The 15,808-nt window shown below is 47.3% G+C and overlaps 2 protein-coding genes across 3 annotated transcripts in view; one reads left to right on the top strand and one right to left on the bottom strand.

Moving 5' to 3' along the window:
* AKNAD1 (AKNA domain containing 1) overlaps window positions 1-15,808 on the bottom strand; it is a 156,817-nt gene that overhangs the window by 98,264 nt on the left and 42,745 nt on the right. The window contains 5 exon segments of the mRNA XM_089688694.1: window positions 7,832-7,908; window positions 8,073-8,154; window positions 9,859-9,956; window positions 10,903-10,923; window positions 10,925-11,015. Of these exon segments, the coding sequence (XP_089544820.1) occupies window positions 7,832-7,908; window positions 8,073-8,154; window positions 9,859-9,956; window positions 10,903-10,923; window positions 10,925-11,015 (369 nt within the window).
* GPSM2 (G protein signaling modulator 2) overlaps window positions 15,273-15,808 on the top strand; it is a 163,663-nt gene continuing 163,127 nt past the window's right edge. For both annotated transcript variants that reach the window (XM_089688696.1, XM_089688695.1), the window contains exon 1: window positions 15,273-15,589. In XM_089688696.1, coding sequence (XP_089544822.1) covers window positions 15,288-15,589 — 302 coding nt within the window. In that variant the 5' untranslated portion in view covers window positions 15,273-15,287. The remainder of the gene's footprint in view (window positions 15,590-15,808) is intronic.

Genomic DNA, 15,808 nt, shown 5'->3' with positions numbered 1-15,808 from the left:
CTTGGGACAAGGCTTCCAAGGCGTGCACAGCCTGTTTTCGTTTATGCTTAATTTCCAGAGTACGAATTTGAGCTAAAAGCCTATCTACTGAGGTCTGCCTAGCTTTCTTCATTTTCGTGGAAAGGGCAATAAAATGTCCCCACATGACACATTTATGTGCTAGCCACTGAGTTATTGGGAGGTGTCAGGGGTGTCGTTTAGAGTGAAAAAATCTCGCAAGCTTTCCTGAAATAGGGTCAAGAGAGATGGATCACCCAGCAAGAAAGGATTCAAGCGCCAAAATTTGGATCTCTTCTCCCGCTCAGGAAATTGTAGGGTCATTGTGATTGGATGATGGTCAGAGGCATAAAGCGGTTCGATAGTAACATTAGTCAGGTAGGATAGGTCTCCTTGAGATAGAAAGAGGTAATCGATATGCGAATATTTCGCATGTATATGAGAATAGTACATATAATCCTTACAAGAGGGGTTATGAGTCCTCCATGTGTCGTGTAGAGACAAAGGGGCCAATTGAAGTTTAACTTGTTTAAGAGCTCTATATTGGGCTGTAGAGGTACCAGAAGACGAGTCTAAAGAGGGTCCAGAGACACATTCAGGTCACCTCCCAAAATCAAGATTCCCAAAGCGAATGAGATTAACGCATCCACAACCTTACGAATAAAGGGCACTTGTTTCGTATTGGGGGTGTAAATGTTCGCTAATATAATTGGTCGATTATACACAGAGCCTTTGACAAAAATATATCGGCCCTCAGGATCCACCAGTTATTCAGAAAAGACAAAGGGCAAAGACTTGCCAAGAAGGATCGCCACCCCAATCGATTTCGATTCAGTGGCTGAAGCGTGGTACATATGAGGATACTTGTAATTTGCAAGTCTAGACATCGCATAGTTTTTGAAATATGTCTCCTGGAAAAAGGCTATATGGGCTTTATGTTTAGAGACTTCAGACAAAATCATAGATCGTTTCTCAGGAACGTTCAAGCCCCTGACATTGAAAGAGATTTTAAAAAGCACATTCCTCAACGATGCAATTTTGTTCGCTAAAACCCTCAGCGGAGGAAGGCAGGAGGAGGGGAGAGAGAGAGAGAAAAAAAAAAAAAAAAAATTTGAGGAGGGGGGGAGAATAAGAATGAGTAAAGACAAAAGTAGAAATCAGAAATAGAGAAACACTAACTCTAATGCAAGAAACAGGAAGCAAAAGAGAAGAATGGAGCCAAATTCAGGTTACACCTGGTTATAAAAAATATCGGGACCAATTCCCCCAGGCTTCACTTAAATGACCAAATAAGGGTCAGCCAGGCAAAAGCCAAGCTGTGTGGGGTGAAGTAAACTAGGGGCACGAGATAAGCTTAACCCCGTCCGCCGGAGAGCAACAGGGTAATGGAAATCAAATTGTAACCGGGCTAAACAACCAAGTTAAATATTTTCTATCTAAAAGCCAGGCAATATAAATTAACTGCTGGACAGTTAGGTGAGACCTGTTGTCAGGAATGGACTGGCCAGCAATAGTGGGACTCACCTGCCTTATGAGCTGCAGTACCAGGGCTGGCCAGCGGGTGCTCCCAGCAATCAGAGACTCAACCTTGCAGCCAGTCAAACACCTGGAACTAATTATACTGGTGTATTTAAGGGATGGCTAGACCTGCAGACTCTGCCTTGGTGTGTGCTTTTCCTGGGCCCTGTATCTTGTAAACCTGCGTTCCTGTTCCTGTTCCTGTCTTGTTGCTGACCCTGCTTGATTCTGACCTCTGCTGACTTCTCCTGTTCTGATCCCTGGCTTGTGACCCTGACCATCCCTCTGCCTGACCCTCTGTACCACGCTGCCCGCTACCTGCTGAATCTGGCCTGTGACCCCGACCATTCTCCGCTTGCTCCCCCTGTACCTACCTGCCCGATTGATATTGACCCGGCCTGCCTGACGACGCTTGCATTGTATGCACTGTTATCTGTGGGTGGTTGGTTTGGTTTGTTTGCACTGTGTTATGTTTTAGTATTGCACTGCGTTTATGTTAGTATTGTTAGTGTTAATAAATTATATTGTTTATAACATATCTGAAGTCTGCGTTTCCCTGCGTCAGTCACATACCTCTGGTCACACCCGGGAGCCTTGACATTACACCAAGGCCAGTCCTGACCAGAAGTGGCTGCACAGGGAAGCCATCTTGGCTTGTTGCTGGGAAGGATGGATCTTGATGAGGTTGTGTATTTATATCTGCTAATGTTTGATGACAGAGAGTATGCTTATCAAACTCTGAAGGAGTATCCCCGGGATCAACTACTAGAATGTATACGGCTCGCTCATGTTCTAGTAGATCAGGGCACAGAATTCTCTGAGGTGCAGCCATTGATTCAGATTTGTGCGGAGTTGGTTTCATCTGGTACCCCCGAATGCAGGGATGAATTTTTGCCGCCATTTAGTGCTGACCAGGTAGAGTCCCTGGTATGGTTATTAGAGGATGATGTGGATTGCTTCTTGGAGCATTATGCTGCATGTTCACCACAGATACTAAGAGATTGTATAAACGCAGTGCAGTCTTTGGTCAGACAGGCTTTGTGTAAGCTCAGCTTTGTTCAACCCATACTGCAGACATGGACAGATTTGTTGCACCCAGCCTCAGTCAGCTTACAAAAACCCAGTCCTGCTTCTAATCTATTTCCTCAAAGCTCTATTCCTGCATTCCCAACAGCTCCTCCTGCCCTGCTATCTACCGCATGTCAGTACCCTGTTCCCACTCGCTGCACCTATCCTGCCTTTAACCCTGTAAAAAAGCCCTCCGTAGCAACTGCTCCCTCCCCTGTTCCATCCTCCAGCTCTTCTCTGTCTCCAGCTGCTCCATTCGTTTGCAGACCTGCGTTTACCTGCAGTGCTCCAGTAATTAAAACCAGAAAAAAGCGAAAACTCTTTCCAACCAGTACCATCCTGCCAGTATCCAAACCGGTCAGCCTGCCGTCTGAGAACCTGCCTTCCGTGGTTCAGCCTGATGACTCTCTTCAGCCTGATGCCTCTACTCAGCCTGAAGCCTCTACTCAGCCTGAAGCCTCTACTCAGCCTGAAGCCTCTACTCAGCCTGAAGCCTCTACTCAGCCGGAAGCCTCTACTCAGCCGGATGCCTCTACCCAGCATAATGAACTGATCCAGCCTGATGATCCTATTAGGCCAGTTGACTCGATGCCCGCTGTTGATCCAGATGATCCGGTACCTGATCCGGTGCCTACTGTCGTGCCAATTGACTCAGAGCCCGCTGTCGTACCTGGTGACTCGGTGCCCACTGCCTTGCCAGATGACGCGGTGCCCGCTGGCGAGCCAAATGACCTGATCCCTGGTGACCCGATGCCCGCTGTCGAGCCAGACGATCCAATGCCAGACGACTTGGTACCCACAGTCTTGCCAGACGTCTCGGTGCCCGCAGTCTTGCCAGACGACTCGGTGCCCGCAGTCTTGCCAGACGACTCGGTGCCCGCAGTCTTGCCAGACGACTCGAAGCCCGCTGTTCCGCCAGTTGACTCGATGCCCGCTGTTCCGCCAGTTGACTCGGTGCCCGCAGTCTTGCCAGACGACTCGGTGCCCGCAGTCTTGCCAGACGACTCGAAGCCCGCTGTTCCACCAGTTAGCTCGGTGCCCGCAGTCTTGCCAGTTGACTCGGTGCCCGCAGTCTTGCCAGTTGACTCGGAGCCCACTGTCATGCCTGGTGACTTGGTGCCCGCCGCTCCGCCTGGGGGCCCGAGACCTGTCGCTCCGCCTGGGGGTCCGGCGCCCGCCGCTCCGCCTGGGGGCCTGAGACCTGTCGCTCCGCCTGGGGGTCCGGCGCCCGCCGCTCTGCCTGGGGGCCCGAGACCTGTCGCTCCGCCTGGGGGTCCGGTGCCCGCCGCTCCGCCTGGGGGCCCGAGACCTGTCGCTCCGCCTGGGGGCCCGATGCCTGTCGCCCCTCCTAGGGGCCCGATGCCTGTCGCCCCGCCTGGGGGCCCGATGCCTGTCGCCCCGCCTGGGGGCCCGATGCCTGTCGCCCCGCCTGGGGGCCCGATGCCTGTCGCCCCTCCTGGGGGCCCGATGCCTGTCGCCCCGCCTGGGGGCCCGATGCCTGTCGCCCCGCCTGGGGGCCCGCCACTCCGCCTGGGGGCCCGATGCCTGTCGCCCCGCTGGGGGGCCCGATGCCTGTTGCCCCGCCTGGGGGCCCGATGCCTGTCGCCCCTCCTGGGGGCCCGGTGCCTGCTGCTCCGCCTGGTGGCCCGGTGCCTGCTGCTCCACCTGGTGGCCCGCTGCCTGCTGCTTCGCCTGGTAATCCGATGTGCCTCTGCCCGGAGTCCAGCCCGATGTGCCTCTGCCCGGAGTCCAGCCCGATGTGCCTCTGCCTGGAGTCCAGCCCGATGTGCCTCTGCCCGGAGTCCAGCCCGATGTGCCTCTGCCCGGAGTCCAGCCCGATGTGCCTCTGCCCGGAGTCCAGCCCGATGTGCCTCTGCCCGGAGTGCCTCTGCCCGGTGTGCCGCTGCCCGGAGTGCCTCTGCCCGGAGTCCAGCCCGATGTGCCTCTGCCCGGAGTCCAGCCCGATGTGCCTCTGCCCGGAGTCCAGCCCGATGTGCCTCTGCCCGGAGTCCAGCCCGATGTGCCTCTGCCCGGAGTCCAGCCCGATGTGCCTCTGCCCGATGTGCCTCTGCCCGGTGGGCCTCTGCCCGGTGTGCCTCTGCCCGGTGTGCCGCTGCCCGGAGTCCTGCTCGGTGTGCCAGTCTTTGATATCCCGCCAGTTACCAGACCCGGGCGGTGGAACATTTTGCCCAGCTAGGACTGTTTGGAGCGTCCTGAGGCCGCTCCTTGAGGGGGGGGTACTGTAAGGAATGGACTGGCCAGCAATAGTGGGACTCACCTGCCTTATGAGCTGCAGTACCAGGGCTGGCCAGCGGGTGCTCCCAGCAATCAGAGACTCAACCTTGCAGCCAGTCAAACACCTGGAACTAATTATACTGGTGTATTTAAGGGATGGCTAGACCTGCAGACTCTGCCTTGGTGTGTGCTTTTCCTGGGCCCTGTATCTTGTAAACCTGCGTTCCTGTTCCTGTTCCTGTTCCTGTCTTGTTGCTGACCCTGCTTGATTCTGACCTCTGCTGACTTCTCCTGTTCTGATCCCTGGCTTGTGACCCTGACCATCCCTCTGCCTGACCCTCTGTACCACGCTGCCCGCTACCTGCTGAACCTGGCCTGTGACCCCGACCATTCTCCGCTTGCTCCCCCTGTACCTACCTGCCCGATTGATATTGACCCGGCCTGCCTGACGACGCTTGCTTGTATGTACTGTTATCTGTGGGTGGTTGGTTTGGTTTGTTTGCACTGTGTTATGTTTTAGTATTGCACTGCGTTTATGTTAGTATTGTTAGTGTTAATAAATTATATTGTTTAGAACATATCTGAAGTCTGCGTTTCCCTGCGTCAGTCACATACCTCTGGTCACACCCGGGAGCCCTGACACCTGTCTTCTCGTCTCACCCAAAGCTATCATCTAGCAGCTATGATATGAATTCAGAGGCGAGAACAGGGAATATAGGAACATTAACAAGGTACAATATCCACCCAAAGAGCCTGATGCTCTACTCATGACCTGACACACAGGCATAGCACACCTAGATTACTTATGACCAGTCGCTAGAATAAGTAACCTTCTAAATATTAGACAAACAATATTCCCTCAGAGGTCCTCAGAGATCAGTCCAGCCAGCCAGAGGCTGGGGAGGAGGAAGAAAGGGGGAGGGTGGAAGGGGGCGAGAAAAAGGGGTAGGGGGAATGGGTAAAAGGGGGGGGAGAAGCCATCCTCTCTCCTCCTCACAATATTTCAGAGAAAGTAAAATGACCATGGCTGCCAATATACAAAATGCAATCAACATAAACAATGAAACGAGGTAGATGTCCAGCTTGTCTTAGTCCAATGTATAACACCCCCCCCCCATCCTGGATGAAAGACGGCCATGTGATAGGCCCTGGAAGTCCTCCATATATCCGATTTGGACCTGAAAGTACTCATAGAAGCCAAGAACTTTAATTGCTCGAGTCATCTTGGTACACTTAGGCTGCATTGATGGGTGTGTGTGTGAACTGTATGTTAGCGAACTTGAGAGCGATCCTCCCTTAGGTGGAAGATGACTGTAAGACAGATATTTCCATACTAAACATGGTGCGACTCAGATACACCGATCAGGCGATTTTGACGGTAAGGAGTCAGAGAATCTTTGCGACAAGGGGTTCGCAGGTCTGACGTCTGGAGAGGTTCTTTCCACAGGTCCAGGATCTGCACCGTCTGGTACCAGTCCGGAAGGGGCACTGGCGGGATACGCAGCAGCTCAAAGAATTGGGGAAGATCATTTGGAGTGTAGATGCTATACGATCTCCCCTGAAGCGTGGCTGTAAGGCCAAATGGGAAACGCCATTTGTATGGAACATGATGATCCCATAGGATCTGAAGCAGAGGCCTACGTGCCCGCCTGTTGCATAGTAATCAAGGAGAGGTCCTGAAATATTTTCACTTCTGCCCCGTTGAAAGTAAATTCATCTTGCTCTCTCACATTTTGAGAAATTTCTTCCTTCAGCTGGTAATCCGCAAAGCAACATATAATATCACAAGGTGGGACTCCCTCTCTACCCCTCGGACGAACGGCCTTATGGGCTCGATCTAGAATGACTGGCGAATCTTGAGGTTTTTCAAGCAGGGCGTTGAATAAAGACTGTAACACTGCAGGTATCTGATCATGGTCTACAAATTCGGGGATTCTGAGAATTTCGCCGACCTCTATTATTGAGATCCTCCAGTTTTCTATTCATCTCAATAAAGTGCATATTATAATGACTTGCATGGTGCTGCAGTTCTCTTATGTCAGCATCATGTCTCCCAGCTACCTATTCTACCTCCATCAGTCTATCCAAAAGACCCCTGAGTCCCTCTTTGAGGTCCGTCACAGCCTCAGCCAATGCATTTCTGATGTCTGCTGCTATTGACTGCAGGTCTGACATTTTGGGCACTTGTTTGATTATGGTCAACATCGCCTCAGTGTCCCCCTTAGTGCTAGAGCGTGGTGCTGAGCCACCAGGTGAGTCAGAAGCCGCATCGGAATCCACGCTTGTGGAAGGAGGCATAGGCCATGGGCTGGGTACGAAAGATCTCAAGGAGATTTTTCCCCAGTCGGAAATGCAGGGTGTTCGTGAAAGGCAGGGATCTCCCTACCTTGCCCATCATGCGATCAGAGCTCAGAAAAAGCTACAAAAACTCTCCAGCGGACGCAGAGCTCGTATATTAAGCCGCCATCTTCTTCATGTGCCAGACCACGTCCCCGAAAGCTTATTTTTAAACTCGGCTATCCATGACTATTTCAGTTCCTTTTTACTTTATATTACAACCTACACCCCACCTTCACCTATGCAGCAGGTATCATTTGAAAACAGGACCACCTAAATACCAGCCTTTTGCACTGTGCATTATCTTGTTAACAGCTTGTGTTGTGACCTGAGTATCAAGATAGATTGCTCACACTTGAACTAGTCAGAGGATGGACACCTTCTCCTTTTCTAGCAGAGATGCTGGCCATGTGGACTTTCTGTCTCTAGAAGCAAAGTGCTGCTGAGCTAGTGCTCCTTATTAAAAAACCTAGTGTACTGTAAAAACAATGTATGATGGAAACACCTAGTATTAAATGCTCATTTGTTAAAAACATATGTTTTACAATTATTGAAACATATTACATAAAATGTTATAATCTGGTAAATGTTAGAAACTATTCTCAATAAATCAGATGAAAAGTTACTAAAATAGTTCAATTAAATATTAGTAACATAACAATATACAACTGCTTACCTATTTGTTATGCTCCTAGGACTGAGTTCTGATGTCTTAGAGATTCTGGGACTTGTCAGTGAACTCTGATAAGATTGCTATTATCACCAAAAAAGTTTTAGAAAATATAAAACAAACATTTAGGCTTTTAATGGATACAACTTCAAGGTACAGAACAAAAGATAGATGCAAGCATATAATATCTAATCTATTTTTTTCTGCTATAATTTTGCTAAGATATTTTTGGAATGAATATATTTACCAATAAATGTGATTTATCAGTTTTGCTCTTGATCAGTTGTGGCTCAGGTATTTGTATGTTTAATGCTGTACTGTTCAATGACCTGTGTACATACATTAATTTTGATTATAAAAAGCTGGTAAGTGAGAATGAGCATTTTATAACAATATACAGTGCCTTGAAAAAGTATTCATACCCCTTGAAATTTTCCACATTTTGTCATGTTGCAACCAAAAATGTAAATGTATTTTATTGGAATTTTATGTGATAGACCAACACAAAGTGGCACATAATTGTGAAGTGGAAGAAAAATGATAAATGGTTTTTAAAATTTTGAAACATGTGGCATGCATTTGTATTCAGCCCCCCTCAGTCAATACTTTGTAGAACCACCTTTCACTGCAATTACAGCTGCAGGTCTTTTTGGGGATGTCTCTACCAGCTTTGCACATCTAGAAAGTGAAGTTTTTGCCCATTCTTTGCAAAATAACTCAAGCTCTGTCAGATTTGATGAAGAGCATCTATGAGCAGCAATTTTCAAGTCTTTCAATTGGATTTAGGTCTGGACTTTGACTGGGCCATTCTAACACATGAATATGCTTTGATCTAAACCATTCCATTGTAGCTCTGGCTGGAAGCTGCATTGTTCTGCTGGAAGCTGAACCTCCACTCCAGTCTTAAGTCTTTTGTAGACTCTAACAGGTTTTCTTCTAAGATTGCCCTGTATTTGGCTCCATCCATCTTCCCATTAACTCTGACCAGCTTCCCTGTCCCTACTGAAGAAAAGCATCCCCACAACATAATGCTGCCACCACCATGTTTCACGGTGGAGATGATGTGAGGAGAGTGATGTGCAGTGTTAGTTTTCTGCCATACATAGGATTTTGCTTTTAGGCCACAAAGTTAAATTTTGGTCTCAGCTGACTAGAGCACCTTCTTCCACACGATTGCTGTGTCCCCCACATGGCTTCTCGCACACTGCAAACGGGACTTCTTATAGCTTTCTTTCAACAATGGCTTTCTTCTTGACACTCTTTCATAAAGGACAGATTTGTGGAGTGCACGACTAATAGTTGTCCTGTGGATGGACATATTCTACCACCTGAGCTGTGGATCTCTGCAGCACCTCCAGAATCACCAAGGGCCTCTTGGCTGCTTCTCTGGTTAATGCTCTCCTTGCCCGGCCTCTCAGTTTAGGTGGACGTCCATGTCTTGGTAAGCTTGCAGTTGTGCCATACTTTTTCCATATTTGGATGATGGATTGAACAGTGCTCCATGAGATGTTCAAAGCTTGGCATATTTTTTTATAAGCTAAACCTGCTTTAAACTTCTCCACAACTTTATCTATGACTTGTCTGGTTTGTTCCTTAGCCTTCATGATGCTGTTTGTTCACTAATGTTCTCTAACAAACCTTTGAGGGCTTCAAAGAACAGCTGTACTTATACTGAGATTAAATTACACACATGTGGACTCTATTTACTAATTAGGTGACTCTTGAAGACAATTGGTTCCACTAGACTTTATTTAGGGATATCAGAGTAAAGGGGGCTGAATACAAATGCACTCCACACTTTTCAGATATTTATTTGTAAAAACTTTTAAAAACCATTTATCGTTTTCCTACCACCTTACAATTATGTGCCACTTTGTGTTGGTCTATCACATAAAATCCCAATAAAATACATTTATGTTTTTGGTTGACACATGACAAAATGTAGGAAATTGAAAGGGCTATGAATACTACAGGCACTGTACTGTACATCTTACCAAATAAAACACCTTGCCAGAATACAAGTTGGAACTTACGTTGAACATGGCAATAAGTCCATCAGCTCCTCTTCTTGGGTGGTTACTACCATCTCAGTGACACTATTTCTAATTGTGTCTATAGGACTGGAAGACTCCTTTATGCAATTAAAGAGAAACAAAGCCATAGAAGATGTTTTTTTTTGCATAAAGCTTATTAAAAAAAGCAGTATCAAAAACTTTTGATGCAGATATTTCAAGAGGTGTTATCAGGCGCTATTAAGTTATAAAGTTCCAGATGTTAATAATGCATGCAAGTTGTTTTCTGTTTGTTAAAGGATAAGTTCACCTTTGAGAATATGTTACATGTACTACCCGTAATGTAGTACTTGTAGTCCCTTTACAAGCTGTCACTTTTTGAAAGAGCACGTTATTGCAGGGCTTCTCCCACAGGGCCACGTCATTCGTTCACAGAGTTCTGCGAATGAATGAACTACACAGCTTTAGTGGTTGTCAGCTTGTAGTTCTCAATGAACTATCACAGCGCTGTGGGGAGCCGTGGTAGTTAATTGATTATTCCTGACAGTATATCTGCTTGCCCGTACATCCCATACGGGCAAGCAGATAGATATACTGACAGATCTGCAGGAGACCTGCATGCACCGGAGATCTACTGATCACTTGTGCAATGATTTACAGGCTCCTGCAACCAAAAATAATAAATGCACAATTTTTACCTACAAAAAAAATGTGCATTTATTATTTTTGGTCAAAAGGTGGACATATCCTTTAAGGACAACTAAATGTTCTGTTAGCTAATGACAATTAAATTTTTTCACCCATGATGTTAACACCTATTTCTGATCAATGAATAAAATAGCCAAAGCAAGGTTAACCTCACTTTAGCTTATTTTTTAGCTTTTTATTTGGTACAACCAGGTGAAAAGTTAACATCATTCACATCCAGCATTAACATAGTAACATTTTAGCTGTGCATTTTTTTTTGTATTTCAGAGAGCATTCATATTTTCTGTGGGTTTTACAAAATGATTTCTATCAAAGTAATTGTGTTTCTGTGCTGTGAAGGTCAGTAATATTACTCACATATTTTCCAGATATATGTTTTTACCGTTAGATGAGAATGATCAGTTCCATTCTTTTCCAGTGGAAGCTCCTGCTGAGGTATTTGTGGGTTTGGTGCTGTAATGTTCAATGACCTGGGTACATGTACATTTAATATTTATTATATATAATTATTAGTTACCGGTACTTATATAGCACCGTCAATTTACGCAGTGCTTTACATATACAGTATATATATATATATATATATATATATATATACACACTGTTTATATATACTCACATCAGTCCCTAACCCTCAAGGAGCATATAATCTGAAGTCCCTAACTCAAATTCATACATACATACTAAGGCCAATTTAGACAGAAGCCAATTAACCCATCAGCGCGTCTTTGGAGTGTGGGAGGAAACCAGAGTACCTAGAGGAAACCCCTAAAGGAACAGGAAGAACATGCAAACTCCAGGCATGCCAAGTGCATGGCTGAGATTCAAACCAACAACCCTAGTGCTGCCAGGTGGAAATGTTAACCATTTAGCCACTGTGCTGCCCAATGATATGCAATAGATAGGTACCTCAGAAGTGAAATGCATGGGTTTATACATAGGCAAAGATTTAGCATGAAATGATCACATTTTAATGTGTGCAAACAAAGGTACCAAAATAACTAACATTAACCAACTGAAAAAGGAAATGTCAGTAAAATGATTTTCCAACATCATGGCAAAATATATCGATTCTGTTGCATATTATTTTCAATATTTTAAATTTAATGAGTCATCCAGAAGGTGTGCATAGGTATTCTAATCAACCCAGTTACACTCAGGCAAAAATAAATAACACTTTGTGTACTGACACCATAAAGCTCTGTTCGAATGGAAAGGTTTAGCTGACACCTTCCATTCTACACCTGTCCATCCCTTAGAACTCCTGCATGTGAAACCTGCTGTACGAAAACATGCCTTTTAACCGCATGCCGCCCAGCCACTGTACATATACGGCGGCAGGGCGGCACTCGCAGGCAAAACCACGTTTTAAAACGTGTGTTTTGTAAACAAATAGGGGGCGTGCGCGAGGCGCGCCGCCGCCCTATTTGTCCCGCGGATCACCGCCGCAGATGTCAGTCGCCGGGTCACAGCCGCTCCTTAGCGGCTATGTCCCGGCGATGGGTGGCAAACAGTGACAGAGAGCACAGCTGCAGTAGCTGTGCTGTCTGTCACTTCCCTGTCAGCTCGAGGATGAGCTGATCGAGAAAGAACAGTTTCTCTTTCTTGATCAGCCTTGTCCCGTCCAGTACACACCCCCGCCCCCTAGTAAAACACTCCCCTCACTCCTATAACCCTTCCCTGCAAAATAAAGTTAACACCTTCCTCCCCATTGCCATTAGTACAGTGTCAGTTTTTTTTTTTTTTGCTTTGATCACTGTATTAGTGTTTTTGGGGATGTCAGTGACCCCAAGTCAGTACCCCCCAATATCAGAATGTCCGCCGCAGTCCCGCCATAAGTCGCTGGTCGCTGCCATAAGTCCCTGATTGCCGCCATAATTCGCTGATTGCCACCATTATTAGTATAAAAAAAAACCTAAAAATCCCAGTATCTTTCCCGCCATTTGTAAACGCTATAACTTTCATGTAAACCAATTCATTTACACGTATTGTTTTTTTTTTTAGCTCTCCATCGCCTTGGGGGACACAAGGCCCGCTCTCCACCGCCTTGGGGGACATGCGGCCCACTCTACACTGTCTTGGGGGACACGAGGAGAGGCCCGCTCTACACAGCCTTGGGGAAGATGAGGAGAGGCCTGCTCTACACCACCTTGGGTGACACGAGGAGAGGCTCGCTCTACTCCGGCGTGGGGGACTCATGAAGGAGAGACCCGCCAACGGTGCACACCACTACACCCGCCAGCTTAAGGTAAATGACATTTTTTGTGCTGTGCTCTGGGGGCAAAATGATTTCGAAAAGAGTAAAAAAAAACACCAACAATAATGTATAAAAAAAAATAAAAAAAAAACAACCACGCCATTTTAGTGCTGCTCTCTCGGGCCTAAACATTTCAAAAAGTAAAAAAGAAAAGAAAAAAAAAAAAAAGCACAACATACCTATGCACAATCAGCTACAAATTTAATTTAAAATAAAAATAAAATTGGTAGCTGACTATGCATAGGAACACATCCTCATATGGTAGTGGTGAAAATTATCAGTGCCCTCCCAGTTTTGATTGTGGTATCTTATATGCACCCTGTTTATTTTCCTAGGGTCACAATTGTAATGCGTGGACAGACCCACCAAGCAAGCAGCTGTGCTCCGCCCTGCTCCTGAAAGGCAGCCCAGCCAGCAGACACACCGAGCCACCAGATGAGCCTTCAAGCAGACCAGCCTTCAATCAGGCCAGCCTTTAACCTGAACTGCCTTTAATCTGAACTGCCGTTAATGTGAACTGCCTTTAATCTGAAGTGGCGTTAATCTGAAGTGGCGTTGAGCTGAACTGCCATTGAGCTGAACAACTGCTGTTGAGCTGAGCAACTGCCGTTGATCTGAACTGCCTTTAATCTGAACTGCCTTTAATCTGAACTGCCGTTAATGTGAACGACATTAATGTGAACTGCCGTTGAGCTGAACTGCCGTTGAGCTGAACTGCCGTTGAGCTGAACTGCCTTGTTTAATCTGAATTGCCGTTGAGTTGAACTGCCGTTGATCTGAACTGCCATTGAGCTGACCTGGCATTAATCTGAACTGCCTTTGATCTGAATTGCCTTTAATTTGAACTGCCGTTGAATTGAACTGCCTTGTTTAATCTAAACTAATCTGAACTGCCATTAATGTGAACGACGTTAATGTGAACTGCCGTTGAGCTGAACTGCCATTGAGCTGAACTGCCGTTGAGCTGAACTTCCTTGTTTAATCTGAACTGCCGTTGAGCTGAACTGTCGTTGAGCTGAACTGCCATTGAGCTGACCTGCTGTTAAGCTGACCTGCCGTTGAGCTGACCTGTTGTTGCTGAACTGCCATGTTTAATCTGAACTGCCGTTGAGCTGACTGTCTTGTTTAATCTAACCTGCCATTGAGCTGACCTGTCATTGAGCTGACCTGCCGTTGAGTTTAACTGCAGTTGAGCTGAACTGCCTTGTTTAATCTGACCTGCCATTGAGCTGACCTGCCGTTGAGCTGAACTGCCATTGAGCTGAACTGCCATTGAGCTGAACTGCCTTTGAGCTTAACTGCCATTGAGCTGAACTGCCTTGTTTAATCTGAACTGCCTTTGAGCTGACCTGCCGTTGAGCTGAACTGCCGTTGAGCTGAAATGCCTTGTTTAATCTGAACTGCCGTTGAGCTGACCTGCCGTTGAGCTGACCTGCCATTGATCTGAACTGCCGTTGAGCTGACCAGCTGTTGAGCTGAACTGCCGTTAATCTGAACTGCCTTTGATCTGAATTGCCTTTAATTTGAACTGCCGTTGAATTGAACTGCCTTGTTTAATCTAAACTGCCGTTAATCTGAACTTCCATTAATCTGAACTGCCTTTGATCTGAATTGCCTTTAATCTAAACTGCCATTGAACTGAACTGCCTTGCTTAATCTGAACTGCCTTTAATCTGAACTGCCATTAATGTGAACAATGTTAATGTGAACTGCCGTTGAGCTGAACTGCCGTTGAGCTGAACTGCCGCTGAGCTGAACTGCCATTGAGCTGAACTGCCATTGAGCTGACCTGCCGTTGAGCTGAACTGCCTTGTTTAATCTGAACTGCCGTTGAGCTGACTGTCTTGTTTAATCTGACCTGCCATTGAGCTGACCTGCCTTGTTTAATCTGACCTGCCATTGAGCTGACCTGCCGTTGAGCTGAACTGCCATTGAGCTGAACTGCCTTTGAGCTAAACTGCCATTGAGCTGAACTGCCTTGTTTAATCTGACCTGCCATTGAGCTGACCTGCCATTGAGCTGACCTGCCGTTGAGCTGACCTGCCGTTGAGCTGAACTGCCATTGAGCTGAACTGCCATTGAGCTGAACTGCCTTTGAGCTAAACTGCCATTGAGCTGAACTGCCTTGTTTAATCTGAATTGCCTATGATCTGAACTGCCGTTGAACTGAACTGCCTTGTTTAACCTGAACTGCCTTTAATCTGAACTGCCTTTAATCTGAACTGCCTTTAATCTGAACTGCCTTTAATCTGAACTGCCGTTAAGCCAGGGCTTGAAAAAGCCGCTCGCCCGCTCGCTAAATGCGAGGGGAAATCCTTGTGAGGCGAGCAGTGGCATCCCGAGGCAGGTGCGGGGGGTGCGGTCAGCTGACTCAGCTCTCGTATACAGCAGCCAGTGTTGAGTATTCCTTAGCGGTGTGTGTTGTTTATGATGTGCCGTGGCCCCTCCCCGCATTTCTCACATGGCCACTCCCAGTACGATGTGAATGGACAGTGGCCCTTCCTCACTGAGCTTGCCCCGCCCTGCCATCAGAGGGGAGAGGAGGGGAAGGTGCAGCTCACCGTCACCTCCAGGACAGCCCGCGCTAGCAGTGAAGCCCTTGGTGTCCCTTGGTAATGGGCTGGGAGTAGAGGAGCCCGCACTTCTTCCGGGAGTGCCAGGACCCACTGATCCCTCCATCTACTTACCTGCTGCTAATCCGGAGCCCTCATCACCACACACAGCGACGTGCCTGAGCTCCGGAGGAGAGGCCCGGGGGAGCCCGAGCACGACAACAGCAGTGACAGGGTGAGTGTCAGCAGACAGGGCATGGGATTGGGGGCAGGTCACCTGTCTGCATGGAGTGTCCTGGGCCTGACTGAGTGCAGATGAGGGAGGCCCTGACAGGGGGCGCTGCCTTCATCTGTGTGAGGTAACTCTTGGCTTCTGTGCTCCGGCCTCAAAGCATACATTGATTTCCACACTGGATTTCAGTCATTCCCACTCTGCTCCTATTATTCTGAAGTT

Source organism: Staurois parvus, unplaced genomic scaffold, assembly GCF_062004578.1.
Source record: "Staurois parvus isolate SC_StPar_1 unplaced genomic scaffold, SC_StPar_1.0 ptg000450l, whole genome shotgun sequence".
Taxonomy (NCBI): Eukaryota; Metazoa; Chordata; class Amphibia; order Anura; family Ranidae; genus Staurois; species Staurois parvus.
The sequence above is the reverse complement of the archived record's forward strand: the minus strand, read 5'-3'. Positions and strand labels throughout refer to the sequence as shown.